General features: G+C 30.2%; 1 protein-coding gene across 1 annotated transcript; it reads right to left on the bottom strand.

The window, feature by feature from the left end:
• Window positions 1–7,149: 7,149 nt before the first annotated feature.
• On the bottom strand, window positions 7,150–17,370 carry LOC129972900 (uncharacterized). The gene is made up of 4 exons (XM_056087208.1): window positions 17,293–17,370; window positions 14,235–14,367; window positions 8,926–8,975; window positions 7,150–7,417 (listed from the first exon to the last, which is right to left on the bottom strand). The coding sequence occupies exons 1-4, from the start codon at window positions 17,329–17,331 to the stop codon at window positions 7,286–7,288; spliced, it is 354 nt and encodes a 117-aa protein (XP_055943183.1). The 5' UTR covers window positions 17,332–17,370; the 3' UTR covers window positions 7,150–7,285.
• Window positions 17,371–18,635: the final 1,265 nt, after the last annotated feature.

The raw sequence follows: 18,635 nt of genomic DNA, 5'->3' as shown, positions 1-18,635 counted from the left end.
TCTAGTCCCTGAAAGAGAATTTCTGATTTTAATAAAAAAAAACTTTCAATTAATTAATCGGAAGACAGATATCCTCGCGGGTCTGATACGAATTAGCTGATGGCCGTGAATTAAAATTTTGATTTACTATTATATTTAAAATTAACCCGGTGGCAACTGATATAATTACATGATAAAAAGCTTAAAAGGTACAATGATGATATTGATATATAAAATACAGAGAAAATCAATAAAATAGCGTAAATTAATAAATATATTTGTTAATTTATGTAAAATTTAAAACTACAAATGCAATGAATATAAGGTTATATATTATTACTGGCTATAATAAATATATATTTTTAAACTTCCAAAAATATTTTACTTAATAGCCGTTAAAATGATTCATAATTGAATTTCTATACATTTAAGCTAATTGGTAAAATTACAGATCCCATTCCCATGCCCCAAACATTGTATCGACGTTACCAAATTTTATTTTAGATGAAATATCAAAAACACTACTTGACTGTATATTCACCATTGGTTCTGAATTGACGGAGTTCCCCATTCAAAATTATTGTACAGATTGTTATTTTTTATAAAAACTCATGACTCTTAAGTACTTTAAAATGAGTCGCTTGTCCTCAGCCACACTCCAGTTTGGAGAGGATTAGTTTCAGTTTTTCGCCACTTTGGTTAAAATCGTACCAATCGTCCAAATTATCATTTCTTTTAGCCATTAAAAATGGTGGACTCACCAAAAGTCCACTATTTTGATAATAAGCAATATTTAAATCTCCACTAAATTATTGTCAAGATAACATTTGGAGAGTAATTGTCCAAAAATTACACTTTGACGTGCGAAAATAATCTTAAGTTGGGCCTTAGACAAATATTACAAACGAAGACTTGGCAAAGACCCAAATCTCAATAACCATACAGAAATAGTTTCACTATTTCGAAAAGGTAACTTTCAAACAAAAAGCCCCATGCTTATTGAGTCAATATAATTTAAAATAGTATTTTCGTTTATTGTGATAAGATGCAGCTTATGAAAATCTGGTTTGAGGCTTATCGGAAATAAATTAAATACTTATTATGATGGCCGAACAGATGATTGTCAAAGGCGGCTACTTATAATTATTACGGAATCAATGAAGTAAATTTTTCTCAAATTCACTTCCAGTTATAGCTTTGTACATTCACTTATAAAATGACTGATAATCATGTTTTGAAAGCATAACTTTAGAGTTCTAATACACATTAAAGTATGTGGAATTATTTAAAATTGAATCCCCTCTTTAGTTACGTGAAATGTGCAAAAGAGAAAGAAGTTAATTTATAAGAATAGGATGCTTGGTGAACATTAAGCTTAACTGTACTTTGTCTTAACGAACTTTAAGCTTAACCGCATGTTACTGAAGCTAACTTAACCACATGTCATTGATCAAAATAGAATTTATCGATGATTAAAATAACATCCTTGGCAATTTTTTTGACGACAAATAACTGGTTGCAATAAACATGACATCTTTGGCGTTTTTTTAAGGGATTTAATCGCTCCATGCTATTAACTAGTACCCAAAAATGTGGGCTAAATATAAAACAGGCCTTGTTTGGTCAGCATTATCGGGTTAAATATATTTTCAATCCAGTGTTATCCAAAACAGCTTTAAAAAGGAAGGGTCAAAGTTTAAATATTACATTAAAACGGAACAGAAATTAATCATTTTTGGTAGAATAAATTCTTTCTTATAATCAACTTCACAAATGAGCACATTTCTTTTAATGACTCAAATGAATTGAGAAGAAAGGAACTGGTTGATCGAGACGGATAAAATATTCTAAATAAAATGGGTACATCTTGATTTCCACGGCGACTGCTATTAAAACGACGCCAAGAATAACGCTAAGTTAGAATTACTCTCATTTAGTCTTTAGTGAAAGTGTGTATGGTTGCTCTTAATTTTGCTATTTTTGACTATTTTTTTACAAGGTTTGGTTGTTTATCATGGTTGCCCTGGAAATAATGTTGCACCATTAAATATATTTAAAAATACTATTTAGAATTTCAATTGCATTCTGAGATTAAAAGTTACAGAGTCATAATTCAAAGCCATAAAAAAAGGTTTATTTTCACTTATAACAATTAAAAATAAATTCCATATTCAGTCTTTTCAAGCATAAATAACATTGTTCCTTTTTCCGTGAAATACAAAATTTCATAGCGCAGGGGAACTGGTGGCAACAGTAGTCTCTGGAATTGACGTAGATGTAGGAGAGGGATCTTCGCATTGGAAACAAACCACCCCTTCTTTCCTGTAACAGGAATCAAACATCAGATGCTTCAGATATATATAACTTATGCTATATTGCGATATAATGAATATAAATAACAGGATGATATTGCGATGTAATCAATTAATCCTTATTGGCAGAAAAAGTATATAAGGGGCATGTTCGACCGGCGAGATTATTAACAAAAACATGTTTAACTCCCTTCCCCCCGAAAAAACAATCACCATGAAAAATATGCGAACGCAGTACAGAATTAAAAATAATCTATTAAAACATGCGCAAGCATTCTAAAAATTTTCAAAGAAGTTAAAATAAGATATATACACAAATTATTATTATTTAGATTTATATATGCAGTGATTTTAAGATAAGTACAATTAAAGCATAATTACAACTTTCATGTTCAATTCATTTCCTTGTATTGAAGAAACATATCAGACTCATGCAACAATTTACAATATTTATCATGTGAGAACATGATGTTGTTTTGGTTTGGAGTTTTTGAAGCCACACAATGCACGGGCAGAAAATTGACGATTTATCGCTTTTGAAGCATCAGTTTTTCGCTTTTAGGTTTTTGGCTTTAACAAAGTTGTCGTGACTTATCCCCAACAAAAAGTTACAACATGGCCCGAATGCCCGCCATGTACCCGATTCTTCTGTCTTGCCAATAAAGGGCAGGATCGTAAGAAGTTATTTTTTTAAATTTAACTTATAATAGTGATTCATTTAAATGTCAAAAAATATGTGGATAGAGATCAGCATCTGAAGTGTCCTTTTCAATCTTATATGAATGACCATAATAACAAATGTTCAAATTTATTTGTCAACTAATGAAGACACCAAAGAATTAATAAAACACAATCCCTAATTTTATTAATTATAAAAGAAAATGTGTAAGTGTATGTTGGTTCTTTGGGAGACAGATTTTTTCCGCTTGGAGTAACCAAACTTAGCTCAGATATAATTTGAATAATAAGAATGTGGCTCCCAAAGTATTTTTTTAAAATTAGAATCGTAATGAATTAAAAAAATGAAACTAAATCATTATAAATTATTGATAACTTTCGAAAATATTAATTTGGACAACTAATTTTCATATCATTTCAAAATTTATATAGAAAAAAAAATTGTCTTTTTAATGATACTAATTCAACATGCATACTGATTTTTCCTAAATTTTGGAAAAATCAGTACTATTACAAATTGCTTTTAATTATTTGTATTAAGAAACAACTGTAGGACGTCACATATTTGGCTGCCATCACCTCATCGTGTTTCAAAATATCTTTCGTATTGATTCAAAATGGGACATTAAGTGAAATTATGAACTACAGCAAAACAAATTTTGGCGAGATCGTTGGCTTCAAGTAATGCTTAGCCTTTCTTGATGAAAAATCGTGTAACCTTAAAAAGTATTATGAATTGTGTCTAATTCTAGTCGACGTTTTGAGTTAGAATTTGAACTTGCAATTTTGTATTATTTTTAATCTTAGCATATTTATTTATACTTAATTAGTATTTGCACTAGATTTTTATTCGCTTTATACCATTTAACTAAGCAATTATGCTATTTGTAGTATAACCTGTGTTTTAGTAATTCACACTGAATTATTATGATGTTTGAATAGAGCATGCCAAAGTGTCTTGAACAATGTGTGAGTAAACTTTTGAATTCAGCTTGAGTTAACTTTGAATGCAATGTGAGTAAACTTTCGCATTCCTCTTGATTTAACTTTGGAATTCAGCTTTCTAATTTCAATTAATATTTATGGAATATAGACAAATTGAACTATAAACGAATCGATTATCTTTTATACAATTTATCTATTAAGACCAGTTAGGCGATGGTTCTTAATATTAATAGGTGTTTCAGCTGTTTTTGAAAAATGCCAGATCTACTATTTAAATAAATTTTAATTTGTTCTATATAAATAAATATTTTATATTAAATATAAAAAAATTAAATTGAAAGAAATTGTATGGAAATTGCTCCTACCGTTTATCTGTCATTTCTGAAATATAGCTACATTTTTATAATGGTTAGTTCTACTATTGGTTCTATTATATTTAACATTTGATTTCCATTTTGCATATTCATAATAAAATTTTGATATAATTTACAATAATTAATTGAAAATTAATTTTATTCTTAAGGTATAGAATATTATGTTAAATTTTTGCAAAAATATCGAATATTTTTTATTCAACAATTCTGAACAAACTACTACGTCAAATCATCTAAATTTTGTTTCTAAGCATACACTTTGGGAAGTTACATTAATTTTATATTTGAATAATGCTATTTTATATTTGATTTTATATACTGATTTTTATATTTGGTTTTATATATTGATTTTTATATTTGTTTTAACATTATTTTACATCTTTAAATTCGATTTCCTCAAATTCTAAATTTTAGTACAATTTTTTTAACTAAAACATTGCAAATTGAAAATCTGACGCATATTTCTTGTTTAAATTTGGTATGATAATTTCTGAATTTCTTCCTGAACTAGAGAATTAGAAATCTGTTCAATTAAAAATATTTTATAGTTATTTCAATACTTAAAAATACGAAACAATTGAAAATTTCGTGTTCTTTATCAGTCGAACCCAATATTTAAAGCTTAGGTAGAAAGATGGATTTTTGTTCCGATTCAAAAGCTAAGAAATATATCTGTTAAATTATTATTTAAGACATTTAGCAAATCGTTTGGTAATTTTTTAAATTAGACGGTTTTAGCTTCGTCACTTTTTAGTCCCCCCAAAAAATCTAATTTTTAAAATATTTTGATATTTTAGTATATTTTGGTTTTTTTAAATGATTTTCAATATCCTTTATGCAAAAATTCAAAAATATTACAATTTTACTGCGTTTTTCAAAAAAAAAAAAAAAAAATCTTTGCGTTTGCAGTCACATAATTTAACATTATTATTTGGACGAACTGTTAGTTAATATTTTTTTGTTAATGAGGTTTTATGGCAACTTTAGTTATCGGTGGTTAAATAGTTAACATTAAAACCTTTCCATTTCGAAATGTAATTAGAAACGTAATGTGAATACAAAGATTACTTTTAGAGCCCAAAATATTCAAATTTCTAGGTGTGTTACTATTCCTAAAAGTTAATGTTTGAATTTTAGCTAATCTAGGCTTTTATAGTAACAATTATCAAACTGCAATTTGTAAATGATGCATTTATTAGAATGGCGAGTCAGATTCGACATAAAGGTGCAAAGCGTTTACACCTAAAGAATTTAATTATAATTTCTTCGACTTTAGAAAGGCTTAAACGGCCTTTATATGCGTGAATTACATAAAAAAAATGTCAAAAAAATCAAATATCACTATCATTAAAGAAGATTTGAATTTTTTATTCCGCTGTTTGTTATGGTTGGAAGAAACATACGATTTCTTGAATTTTTTTTATAACTAATCCGAGATATTTTCGCTCACAAAAGCGATAATGAGTGGAGAATCTTAGAAGAGAGGTGAATTGAAGATTTTGTTCTGAGCTTAACATGTAAATTTGCATGATGGTGGACATTTCCATCATACTGTCTTTTTTAATTATTTTATACTATAAATCTACACTAGGATTTTTTTTAAATTTTCCTTTAATCTAGAGCATGAATATATTACCCTGATTTATTTCACAAAAAAGAAAAAAAAATCAAGCAAAGAAGGATTAAAAGCAAAACTTACTTGAAGCTCTTGAATAAACATGAGATTGATAAAAAAAAAAGGAACTTCAAATTGATGCTTACAGAATATTATTTTAGTTAATATTCATTTGGATGCAAAATCAGACTGAATTTGCACATTGCTGCTTAGCAATAAATATCAATTTTGGATTGCTATATGTTTGAATAGTTGAAAGTTTGACACCAGGAATTTTCTTTAATTAGATTGTTTGAACAAAAGACGCTTCAGTCCAGTTTCGATTATAAAAATGAATTTGAAGCCAAAATGCATTATAATTTTATTCAGTTCTGAATTTTAATTTAACGAGATTTTGACCTAACAAAAGATATGTACAATGGGACTCACTTAATTGAAACTAAATTGCAATTTACATTATAGAGGCGAAATGCGTTAAGCCTACAAAGTTGAGATATTTTTATACCATGAATGCATCTCATTCCTTTTGGCAGCAATATGCTATTTAAATTCGCACTAAAGCAGTTTTCAGCCTGTTTGGTCTATAGTACGACAATGAATTGAGCATAAGGACAAACCATTGAAAAAGCTTCTTGCATACTAAAGAAACCTGATTTAAAATTGTGGCCAGTTATTCATAATACAATATTTCTGCACTTGGAGAATCAACAGAAATTGAACCAAAAGATTTAACAACCGACTTAATGCATAATTTGACATTTAACAGCGTGAAATAATCTTTGGACATCGTCTTCAGTCCAAAATTTTTGACCATTGTAACATAATTCGAAATAAAGAAATGTTTTTATCAGAAAGAGGAAATTCCACAAATTAAAATCACTGTCTTGAAATAGAATAACTGAAAATTTTTCTCAAAAGAAGAAATAAAGGACCAACGAAAAAAATCCGTAGTACAAATTTCGTTAAACTAATATGAGTTATTTTAATTCTTTAGCTGACATGGCATTTAAAGTTATTATCAGAACATTTTGCACAAGTTGATAATTGGAGAAGAAAATGAGGGAGTGGGCAAAAAAATGAAAAGTTAATAACAGGTGTTAGAAGAAATAAGTTGGAAACTGCTTGTCTGTTAGAGAAAAAAAAAAACGTTAAAACCAAGCGAACACTTTAAATGATTAAGCTAAAATTCTTTTATTAATGCTACTCAAAATAATAAACAGAAAAATGAAAAACAAGTACATATCCACATCTTTAAGAATCTTAATTTATTTTTACTTAATTCATAGCAATTTAAAATCAACCATTTTAACATTTATAATTGATCAAAACATAACATAGTTATATTTCCCGTTATCTTTGGAAGGGAAATTTCTTCACATATTTTACGTCTGTGTAGTAGCAGTAGACACAACAGTAGAGTCGAGAATAGATGGAGTTGTAATATCAAGTCCAGATGTTGAAGTAGCAAATGCCTCTTCGCATCTGCGCATGTGTCCGAAAGCATGTTGCACCGTCTGCAATATGAAATGACATCATTATGTACGCAGATGATTTCAACTTTTATTTATAATTTCAAGAATAGCTCGCCAAAGAAGTATCCGGATATTGCTAGTTATGCAAGAGCTTATTTTCGCACATTGAATGTTTAAAAGTAATGTAATTTTACTATTATTTTATTATAATTATGTAATTTTTATTTTCTTGTATGCGCAGTATAGGGAAAGTGTTATAATAGTCTCGAGATGTCGTCAAATCTCCAGGTTTTAAAGTTCCCCGAGTTCGAAAAACACAATTTTAGAAAATGTCCGTCTGTCTGTCAGTGACAGAGATTACTTAAAAAAGCTTTGAGCTAGACGGTTGAAATTTGGTATACGGTCTTTATAAAAAAAATTTCAGATTTCTATCAAAAAGCAAATCTTGAGAAAAAATTTGTTCAGGGGAAGTTCGTCTGTTCTTATATAAGTTAACACTATAATTTCAAAACGAAAAAAGCTAGATAAAAAAATGGATAATATACATACAGATAGATAGGGTTTGGATAGATAATATTTTGCACACAGATTTAACATCTATAGTTTAGACACCTCAAAATTTGAGCCAAAACGAACAAAGGGTTGACTGTCTGTCTCTATACTTTCCAAAACATATAAATAAGATAAATCGAAAACTCAGTGTCTTAAATATATCAAAATTGGTATAGGATTTTGAGAATACAAGTGGTATTTTGTGTTAAATTTTTGTTTCAATCTATCGAGAATATGTGTGTCGTATCGTTGTGTCGTATTTAAAACGCAATTTCGATTTTTGAATAATATATTAACGCATGCGCGATCAATAGCCAAATAACATGCCAAGAATGAGACGATTGATTTAGTAAAAATGCTAAATTCAAGCCGAAAATTAATATTTCTTAACTATTGTAAGCCAGTACCGTGTAAAGCATTCTCTTACTTGACAATTTTAATAGAGTATGCGAGAAAGTTTGGGAAAACCTCTCCAGCTGGTTATGGTATGGTGTAATCATGGCATATAGGTATATAGAAACAGAGCTGGAGTTAAATGAGCTGCATGCAGTGAATAGGCAGGCGAATTATCACTGTAGCGTGCTGATTGCTCTGAGCGGTTTTTTTCTATTACAAGTATTGAATAGCTATTTGGTGTTTGTATGATGTTATTTATTGCAAGTACTATTTTGTGTGCGCTTTGTGGAATAAAGCATCTTTATTTGTTTTCGGGCCTATTGAACTGTTTCATCGTGTTACTCATTGAATTGATTATTGTATTTTTTTTGTAATACTATTAGTTGTAATACTATTTTTGTTGTAATATTATTTTTGTAATACTATTTGTTGTAAATCAGTATAGCAAAATTTTATGGAACAATTGAAAATTCCTTTTTATTTTGAATTTAACTTCAGTGCCGTATGTAAATTCCCGAAGAGTCTATGTGGTTCGTAAGTACATATTTGCTTACTTTTGCTCTCAAGAAAATCAGTATAGCAAAATTTTAATATTAACTTACTTTGCATTCTAATCCATCTGCACATATATGTCTGTCACTGCAAGGCATACCTGAAATAAAAAAGGGGCTATAATTATCCAGTGTCTCTAAATCAAACTGCATAACAAATAGTATTCAACGTATTATTTGTAACTATAAAATGTATGAAATAAGTCAATATTTCTACAAATATAATTTTAAGCTTCAAAGCTTAAAAGAAACTTTTAAATATTTCTTACTGTTTATATTATTAGTGTTTCAAAAAAAAAAAAAAAAAAAAGAGATTACTGATCGCAATGATTGCATTCGCGAGGTGGGCTCTCTCCAAAATTGAACAAGATCCCTCCTGGGTCGTTAACTTCTTGTGGACAGATGAAGATCATTTTTCGCTCCATAGCGACCTTAGTATACATAATTGTCACATCTGAAAGACGTCAAATCCACGAATGTACGCTAAGAAACTACTGCATTCCCCCAAAGTCACAGTGTGATGTGGGTTCACAAGTTCCTTCATCATAGAACCCTTCTTCTTTGAAACACAGTGTACGGTAAATGGGTGGAAAACGGTGACAGTAAATGCTCAGCGTTATTTAGCGCTTTTGCGCAAAAAGATTGTTCCATATTTGCGGGAAAAGATGTGTTTTCTGCTGTTACGCAAGATAGAGCAACAAGTCACACTTCTATTCCAGTCGAGGGATTCTGATACAGACGTTCGGAGAAAAAAGAATCATTACTAGACGTTGCAAGTTTCCATGGCCTTCTCGGTCACCAGATATAACACCAGAAGGCTTTTGGCTATGGGGAAATTTAAAATCCCGGGTGTATCGATCCCGTCCATCCGATCTATCAGAATTGAAAGATCCAATCCGCCAACAGATTTCATGCATGCAGCTGGGCATGCTGCCGTTGCTGGATTTGTGACACGCTTGCAATGGATAATCACTTATAGTGGTGGATATGTTGAACACATATTGCAATAATAAATAATTTGATGACTTTTTGTTGTTATTTGCGTGTCTATTTTTTCACTTATTTACGAAACGCCACCTATCGGCTGTTTTTTGAACTTTTTATTTTTAACCTAAAAAAAATCCCTTGACTTGTCGATGCTAAATCTGCAAACCGTTTTTTTTATTATTATTTTTCTTAATTTTATGGGGTTTATGACTTTTTAAAGTTTTTACGGGCTTTTTGCCCACCAGGTACTAGTCGCCTCCAAGGATAAGATGGTTTGCTAGAGATAGTAGCTACATTTAATTTCAATTCAATTATATATAACTTTATATCATTCTATCAAAATAACAGTTTTTAAAACTGTCTTATTGTGATTGTGTACTATATGTTCTTTTCATCATGTGCAGGAAATAATAAATGAAAATCAGTCCCATGACATCAAAATACTACTGATACCATAAATGTGTGGTTCATCTAATTTCACGGTATTGTATCTTCACTTTTTTTGTTTGGCAAACTACACAGATATGAAACAGGATCCTTCTTCTTTAGCTTTCTACAATGGAAAAAGTAACGTGATTAAAAGTTAGACGAAACAATCAAAATGCTTACAAATCCAGGGTAACAATGTAATTTGTTTTTGAAAATTATCAAAATTCAGGAAACATTTGCAAGACTATTAAATTGGTATCGTTAAACAAGCAGTTTTTTTAAATTTCCAAACGGTATAAATATTAATGCCGGGAAGCACGAAAATACAGCTTAGTTTTTAATTAAAATTCTGATAAAATTTTTTTAAAAATTTAATAAGTCTGATAAAATTTAAATGCTCCGAGGTGCATATTTCGACTAAAGAAGGTATAAATTTGTGGAAGTTGGTAGATGTAAATCAAACAATCTGGTTTGTAGAGTGCCTGCACATACATACCACCCACACACAGATACACACATGCATACGCGGACGCACGCACGTACGCTTCCTTATTATTAGTAGAGATAGACTGCAACATAAAATATAAAATCTTCTCAAAAATTGTATTTAAAATAAATCAAGTAAACAAACCAGTCCCTTGGTTCCAATCGCTAGTCGGAATTTTTCAATTTTTGTATGATATAAAAGCTTCTGACTCCTAAATATGTCATCAACAGTTGTCAGCTCTTCACTGTTCTGACAACTGTTGAAAAACGTTAATTCATCATGCATTCTTTATGGGGATAAATCCGACAGTTTCCCAACCACAATGACTGTGGAAATTTTGAAAATTGTTTTATCATATAAAAGCTCTTGATATCTAAATCAGTAAAAAAGAAAAAAAAAAATCTTTGGTTACTCACTTTCTACAGTCGCCGTTCAGTTATCGAAAGGTATCTCAAAATTTTGATAAAGCCTTAACTTAGACAGAGACATCACACTTAGACAGAGCTATCATACTTCACAATGGGGCCGCGGTGGCCTGGTGGTAAGGTCTCGGCTTCGGAACCGAAGGGTTTCAGGTTCGTGACCCGATTCCACCGAAGAACCGTCGTGTAAGGTGGTTTGTTGCACGTTAAATCCGTCATGACCAAACGTCCTCCTGCCGGTGTGGTGTGGTGTGGTGTGGAGAGGGGCGTGCCAGCTCAGGTGTCGTCCTCATCATCTGAACGCGGTTCAAAATGACGAGGTCCGTCCCAAAATAGCCTTAGTGTTGCTTTAAAACGGGACGTTAATATAACTAAACTAAACCATACTTCACAATTGAACAAATTTCATCAACTGGCAGACACCACTAACTAATCAGTATACTATGGGATTATTATGCAAATGTAGTTTAAAATAGTTATTTTGTTGTGATAAGGTATAGTTAATTGTAGTTTATCAATTTTTGTTGGTTTGACTAAATAAATACTATTAATATAATTGAGTAACAGCTGGTAGCCAATGGTAGAAAGTGCCGCGATAATTTTTGAAAAAAAAAATCAACAAATTCAATGCTTATTTGGATCTTTAGAGTAGAAATGAGAAATGCGTCAAGATTCTTCCTAAATTACTAAATATTTTATAGTTTTAAAAAATATATATTTTGCATTTCTGCTTTTCGTGCAAGAATTATACTAAGCTTCTTGGTATTCAAATATAGTAACAGTAAAAAAAATTCAGCCTTCAGATTTTGATGAAACCTACGTATCAGTCCCCTCCCACCCCTCTGATACTGAAAAATTAGGTTTTGGAATCAGGTCTGCCTCGGTGTTCAAGTATAAGTAAACATAAGGTTTTAAAAATGCTGAGCTAAACAGATTAAAATTAGTATGCACATTTAACATCTTAATTATAAATCCATATCAGATTTTGAGTCGAATCCTACAAAGGATTTACTATCTGTATTTTCGAATCTATGTAAATGTTATCTGTATTTTCGAATCTATGTAAATGTTATCTGTATTTTCGAATCTATGTAAATGTTATCTGTATTTTCGAATCTATGTAAATGTTATCTGTATTTTCGAATCTATGTAAATGTTATCTGTATTTTCGAATCTATGTAAATGTTATCTGTATTTTCGAATCTATGTAAATGTTATCTGTATTTTCGAATCTATGTAAATGTTATCCGTATTTTCGAATCTATGTAAATGCTATCTCAAGGAATCTGTGTAAAATTACGTGTGCAAATTTAACACCTTAAATATAGATAGATACGTGTCAAAATTAGAAACAAATATGTCAATGAGTTGATCATCTGTCTGTCTGTCTGTCCTTTCGCTTGCATGTGAATGCAAGAAATAAAAAATCCATTGAATTGAATCAGTGAAGTTCGGTATTTAATCTTGTACTATATTACAGTTTCATGTCAAATTTCAGTTTCATTTAGTTACAGAAAATTCGTGCAAAACAGTCTTTTTTCTCTTTACTGCATTACAAATCAAAGAATGATTATATGTGGAATTCTGAGAACTTGTGATATTGACTTCGCTCAAATTCAAGAATTTTTTATTTTTGTCTTGTTGTGGGACATTTTTATTAAGGGATAAGTGAGGAAGCTTGCTGATAACGAATCGAAAATTAAACCAGTGGGAGGAATTTTCCCACATTTTTTTCGCATACTCTCTAATAAATTTGCTATGCAAGAGAACGCTTTGCATGGTTGTGGCGTACAATAGATACGGAATATTTACTTTTGGCATGAATTTAGCACTTATAATGACTTTACCATGCCATGATTGGCGAGTCTTTTTGGAGATTATTTATTGGCATGCCATTAATAGTATCAGAAAATTGAATTGGTTCTTTAGCCTCATTTTTCTTGACCGATTGAAACAAAGATTTGGCACAAAACTGCAATTGTTTTCACAAAATCCCATGCCAAATTTGATGTATTAATATTTGTGTTTTTGAATTATCGCGTTTACATGTTTTTAAATGTATAGACAAACTGCCGATCAGTCCTTTGTTGGACATGGTTCAAAATTTGATAAGTGTCTAGAATGTAGATGTTAACTTTGCTCACTGAATTTTATCTATCTAATTCTGTTCGTTTTGCAATCATCATGTTCAATTATATTGGAATAACTGGACAGATAGATTGGTTCTGAACTGATTTTGCCCAAAATTTGATAGAAATCTATAAACTTGGTATGTAAACCAGATTTCAATCTTTTAGCTCAAAGCGTTTTTGAGTTATCTTTATCACAGACAGACAGACATTTTTTAAAAATGTTTTCCGAACTCTGGGAAGTCTAAAACGTGGAAATCCGTCCAAATCTCGAGTTCGAATTTTTTGACGGTTACTATACTTTCCTTATACGAGAAAATAAAATGTACTATTATGTGATTTTGCATTAATCTTAAATATTGATTCAATAACTGAAATTTCTGGACGGCAAAACACAAAAAGGTCATAAAATATTTCTGTGATAACAAAAGGTCCATTTAATAGAACACTTTAAAATTTCTACTATGGAATTATCGTGTTCTTACATTTTTATCTTACTACCACTACTCGTTTTATAATTATTGTGTTAAATTATTCAAACGATCATACAGACGGACGGATGGAATTCCTCTGAGTAGATTTTACTCAAAATTTGATAGAAATCTGCAAATTTAGTGTAAAAACCATGTACTAAATTTCAAACGTCCAGCTTAAAACATTTTTGAATTGTCTTTGTCACAGACAGACAGAGGGACATTTTTCCCAAATGCATTTTTCGAACTCATGGAGATCTAAACCGTCGTCAAAATCTCGGGTTCGAATTTCTTGACAATTACTAGAATTTCTCTATATTACATATGCGAGAAAAAGGAATTGTTTGCATTTTTTTCGTTTACACAAAATGACTTATTTCTTTTGAAAGCAACGGAAAAAGTATTCAAAGAATTCAATAACATTTTTCCTTACCTCTCCACATTTTTGGCACGCAAGTTCTGGAGGCTCCATGGCCAGAACAATGTTCATGACGTTGGCATCTTCTCGGAAATATAACACCACACAGTTCTTCATCTGAATACTGACAATCCACATATGCTGCTGCCTGTAAAAATTGGAATTTATTAACTCACAGACTGATAATTTTCGACTTGTGGTGTATATTTCAGAAGAAATGAGAAACTGTAATATTCTTAAGTACTTTTAGGTAGTTTGATTTTTCTATGTATATAAAAATTTAAGATTTGTAGTAATGAAATTTTGGTATCGAATTTTTATCTACTTTCTGATGTATAGTGTTATAAAAAAAAAAACTCAGGTTTCTTCCATTGAAATGTTTATGGAAATTGTTAATTTCTGATAGCACGAATCAGAATTTAATTATTGTTATCTGGGAGAGAAATTAAGAAAAAAAGAAACCCTGTCATTTTTAGTATATGAAGTCTGGAGAAATATTGTAATCGTCAAAAAATTGGAAGACGTGATTTTAACGAATTTCTGTTTTACACCTTCCTGAATTAGGAAACCCACTTTTTGTTTCTTTCTTTGAGTTACCTTTCTCTTTATCTTTTACAGTTTTCTATGTCACAATCTAAACTACGATCTGTATACTGAATGTGTATACGATCTGTATACGATGTGTATACGATCTGTATATGTGTATACGATCTGTATACTGAATGTGTGGATTTCTATTAACTTTTGAATAAAACCCGTTTAAAGGACGCCTGTTTGTCCAGTCGTTCGAATATATGTTAACACTATAACTACAAAACGAAGAGAATTAGATGAATAAAATTCGGTACACAAATTTAATATCTATAAACAACTATCAAAATTTGAACCATATCCAAAACGGAGATTGACCGTTTGTCGGCCCATATTTTCAAATACATGCAAACGTTAACTCAAAAATGCAAATATATCAAATTTGATATGCAATTTTGTGACTACAAGCTCAAATTTTTGTTTCAATCATCTAGAAAAAATCTGCTTAAAATGCGAATTCGATTTTTTAATACTATTAATCGCCAAAAACTCGCCAAGAATCACTCGATAGATTCAGTAAAAGTGTTAAATTTACACGAAATAGTTACCTTAATATTCTGTAACTGTTGTATGCCAGTACAACAAGACATTTTCTGGAATAACACCTTTTTATGGAGTATGCGAGAAAGCTTCGAGTATATCACTCCTGCTGTTTTTAAATTATAAGTACATAATAAAAAATAGAACTCTAATTAATTATTAAATTTTCATTCAATTTCATAATATTAGGCTAATTATCACTGAAGAAACACTGGGCAATGATTGGCGTATCTGCTTTGACACGGTTGATGACGTGTGTTAAGAGTTCAGTTAACCACGTGATCTTCCTGGGCGGAGCTAGCTGCCAATCATGTGTCACGTGGTCTCCCTGTTGTTGTTTAGTATATTTTTTTTTCCAGTGAGCGAACTTGACTCCTGTATTAGGGAGAATGTGATCTCGGCTCTCTCTCTCCCGAGAAATTTTATGTGTAGTTCTCTAGGCCTACTACCCTATGGCGTAACCATCTGCCTTTTGTTGTTGATGTTGCCAATAAACCCCATAAAAGACAACCTGCGTCTTCAAGTCATTTCACCCAGACCACAATCTTCACTATCAAATAAATTATTGTGTAATGAGGAAAAGCAGTAATTTATTTACAAGGTGGTCTATAATTGCGCGTTTTATGACAGTAATTCGTTTTTATTATTCATTCCAACTGAAACAGAGTTTACTGTTGTTTTATTTAAAACAATTCGCCTTTGGTGATTAGCTGGTTCACTGGGAGTATTGGTTATATTTTTCTTTTTAAATTGTGTCAATATTACTTCATGCCCATGATTTTGATAACTTATCAGACATCAAAATTCTGTTATTTTAATTGTCTCTTACATTTGCTCTGTTTATCTTTTTATCTTTATCTTTATATTAGAGACATCATGTCACTATTAAAAATGTAAATATTCAGTTCATCTATCTCCTGTTTATGAAACTTTGTAAGATTATTTTTGTAGGCGTTAAGTAAACTAAACAGTTATTCAACTGAAACCTTTTTCTTTAGTTTTCGCCAAAAGGGGGAAAAAATCACCTGATTATATAGGTGATGGAACAATGAAAAGGTTTGAGCTGCAGGGCAACAACGTAATCTATTGTTGGAAAACATACTAACAAAATTCAGCGAAAATTTGCACTACTATTAAATTGGTTTACTAGAAAAAAGGTAATTTAAATTTTGAAATTGTGTAAATGTTACTGCTTTGCGATAATATTTTAGGAATCATCTCGGGAAACGCTAAATTTTTTCTTAATTTCTGATTAATTAAAATTCTAATCAAATTATTCTAAGAAGCACATTTCTGACCACCAAAGCATTTTGTTAAAACTAAATTTGTTAGCTGTAGATCAAACAGTATGGCCTATCGAATGCTAACACGCATGCACACGCATGCGCGCGCACGCACACACACACACACACACACACACACACACACACACACACACACACACACACACACACACACACACACACACACATTATTTGTACAGATAGATAATCTTATAAAACTGAAAATATTTATATTAGTTGAAATTTAATTGCTTTTGTTTCAGATTTAAGTTCAGATTTTAGGCGATATGATGGAAAGTTAGAGATACATCGTTCTGTTGATTGTGCGATGCAAGTGTTCTAATATAGTACCTATTAAGTTCTAGGAAAATTTGAAATTTAAAAATGATTTCTAAAGGAAATCATTGAGAGCAAACTAAATTAAGCATTTATTTGAAAATTTTAGCAGCAATTAATCCCGATAAGCATTTGATCTCCAAAGGTGTCTAATAAATAATAATGGTCATTAAAATTAAAAATAATTCATGAATATCTTTAAAATTTCAATATATGATAAAATATAATTAAAATTTGGTTTTACTGCTTAGTAAACATGAGCACTTCATAATAGTATATAAATTCTTTTAAAATTATAAATAATAAAAAGGAAAAATACTTACCAGCACTACAAGAAAAAGGGATAAAAGTGTAGGATTCATTTTTCAAGCTTTTTTAATCTGAAGTAGTTCCAGTATTTGCTGGATCTTGCGTAGCCTTTATATACTAGTGATTAGGTTTATCCCATCTGTTTTGCTGATCCAAAACTGACGTTTTAATTTCCTGTTGCAAAGCGTTTAACACTTTTGTTAGTTTCCATTTGTGCTTAAACATTGTTTCCAAACTAAGCTTTAGAAAGTTTTCAGACCACAACAATAACATCATGCTATCGAAAAAAAATAGTATTAGCATTTCTGTTTGTTAACTTAATCATTTGAATAAAAACAGCATCTGCAATTTGTAACTTAATTTCTGTATTATAAAGGCACGTTAATTTAGTTAAAATAAAGTTATAGTACTTCGTTTTAAACCTTTTGGATTGGCAGTAACTCTGCTAGATTGTTAATTCTGTTAAATTAATTGGGATATTTTAAGATTTTTGCGAACTATTAACATAAATTCATGGAAATTTATGTTCATACATATCCCGATTTTGGCGACCAGTTGTTTGTAGCGAATATTGTTTGATACATTTTCTTAATGTTCATGTATTTTCTAAGAAAATATTTTTAAGCATTAAATCGTGATGTTGTATCAACAGATGTCAAACCCATTATTTTAACAGTCTTAGACATGCTCTGTTAATTGTGCAATTCATACTTCTTAATAGAAAGACTCCTGGTGGCAGCATAGTTATATTGAAAAAATTACAATCAGGGTTATCTAATTTTCACGACATTGTAACTTCACCTTTCTCACTTTTCTCATTTAAACTTCGCTGTTATTAATATGAGTTCTTCTTTATTGGAAGTATGAGTAATTCTTAATATGAGTTCTTCTTTATTGGAAGTATGAGAAATTCTTAATTTGAGTTCCTCTTTATTGGAAGTATGAGCAATTATTAATATGAGTTCTTCTTTATTGGAAGTATGAGCAATTATTAATATGAGTTCTTCTTCATTGGAAGTATGAGCAATTATTAATATGAGTTCTTCTTTATTGGAAGTATGAGCAATTATTAATATGAGTTCTTCTTTATTGGAAGTATGAGCAATTATTAATATGAATTCTTCTTTATTGGAAGTATGAGCAATTATTAATATGAGTTCTTCTTTATTGGAAGTATGAGCAATTATTAATATGAGTTCTTCTTTATTGGAAGTATGAGTAATTCTTAATATGAGTTCTTTCTTACAATAATGGAAGAAAGTCACGGAATTAAGTGTTTGATAGAACAATTAATAGGATTGAAATTCAACTCAACAATGAAATCTATAGGTAAAAATTTTGCAAAAATATTTTAATA

Source organism: Argiope bruennichi, chromosome 6 (genome assembly GCF_947563725.1).
Source record: "Argiope bruennichi chromosome 6, qqArgBrue1.1, whole genome shotgun sequence".
NCBI lineage: Eukaryota > Metazoa > Arthropoda > Arachnida > Araneae > Araneidae > Argiope > Argiope bruennichi.
This window is presented reverse-complemented; position numbering and strand designations above follow the sequence as displayed.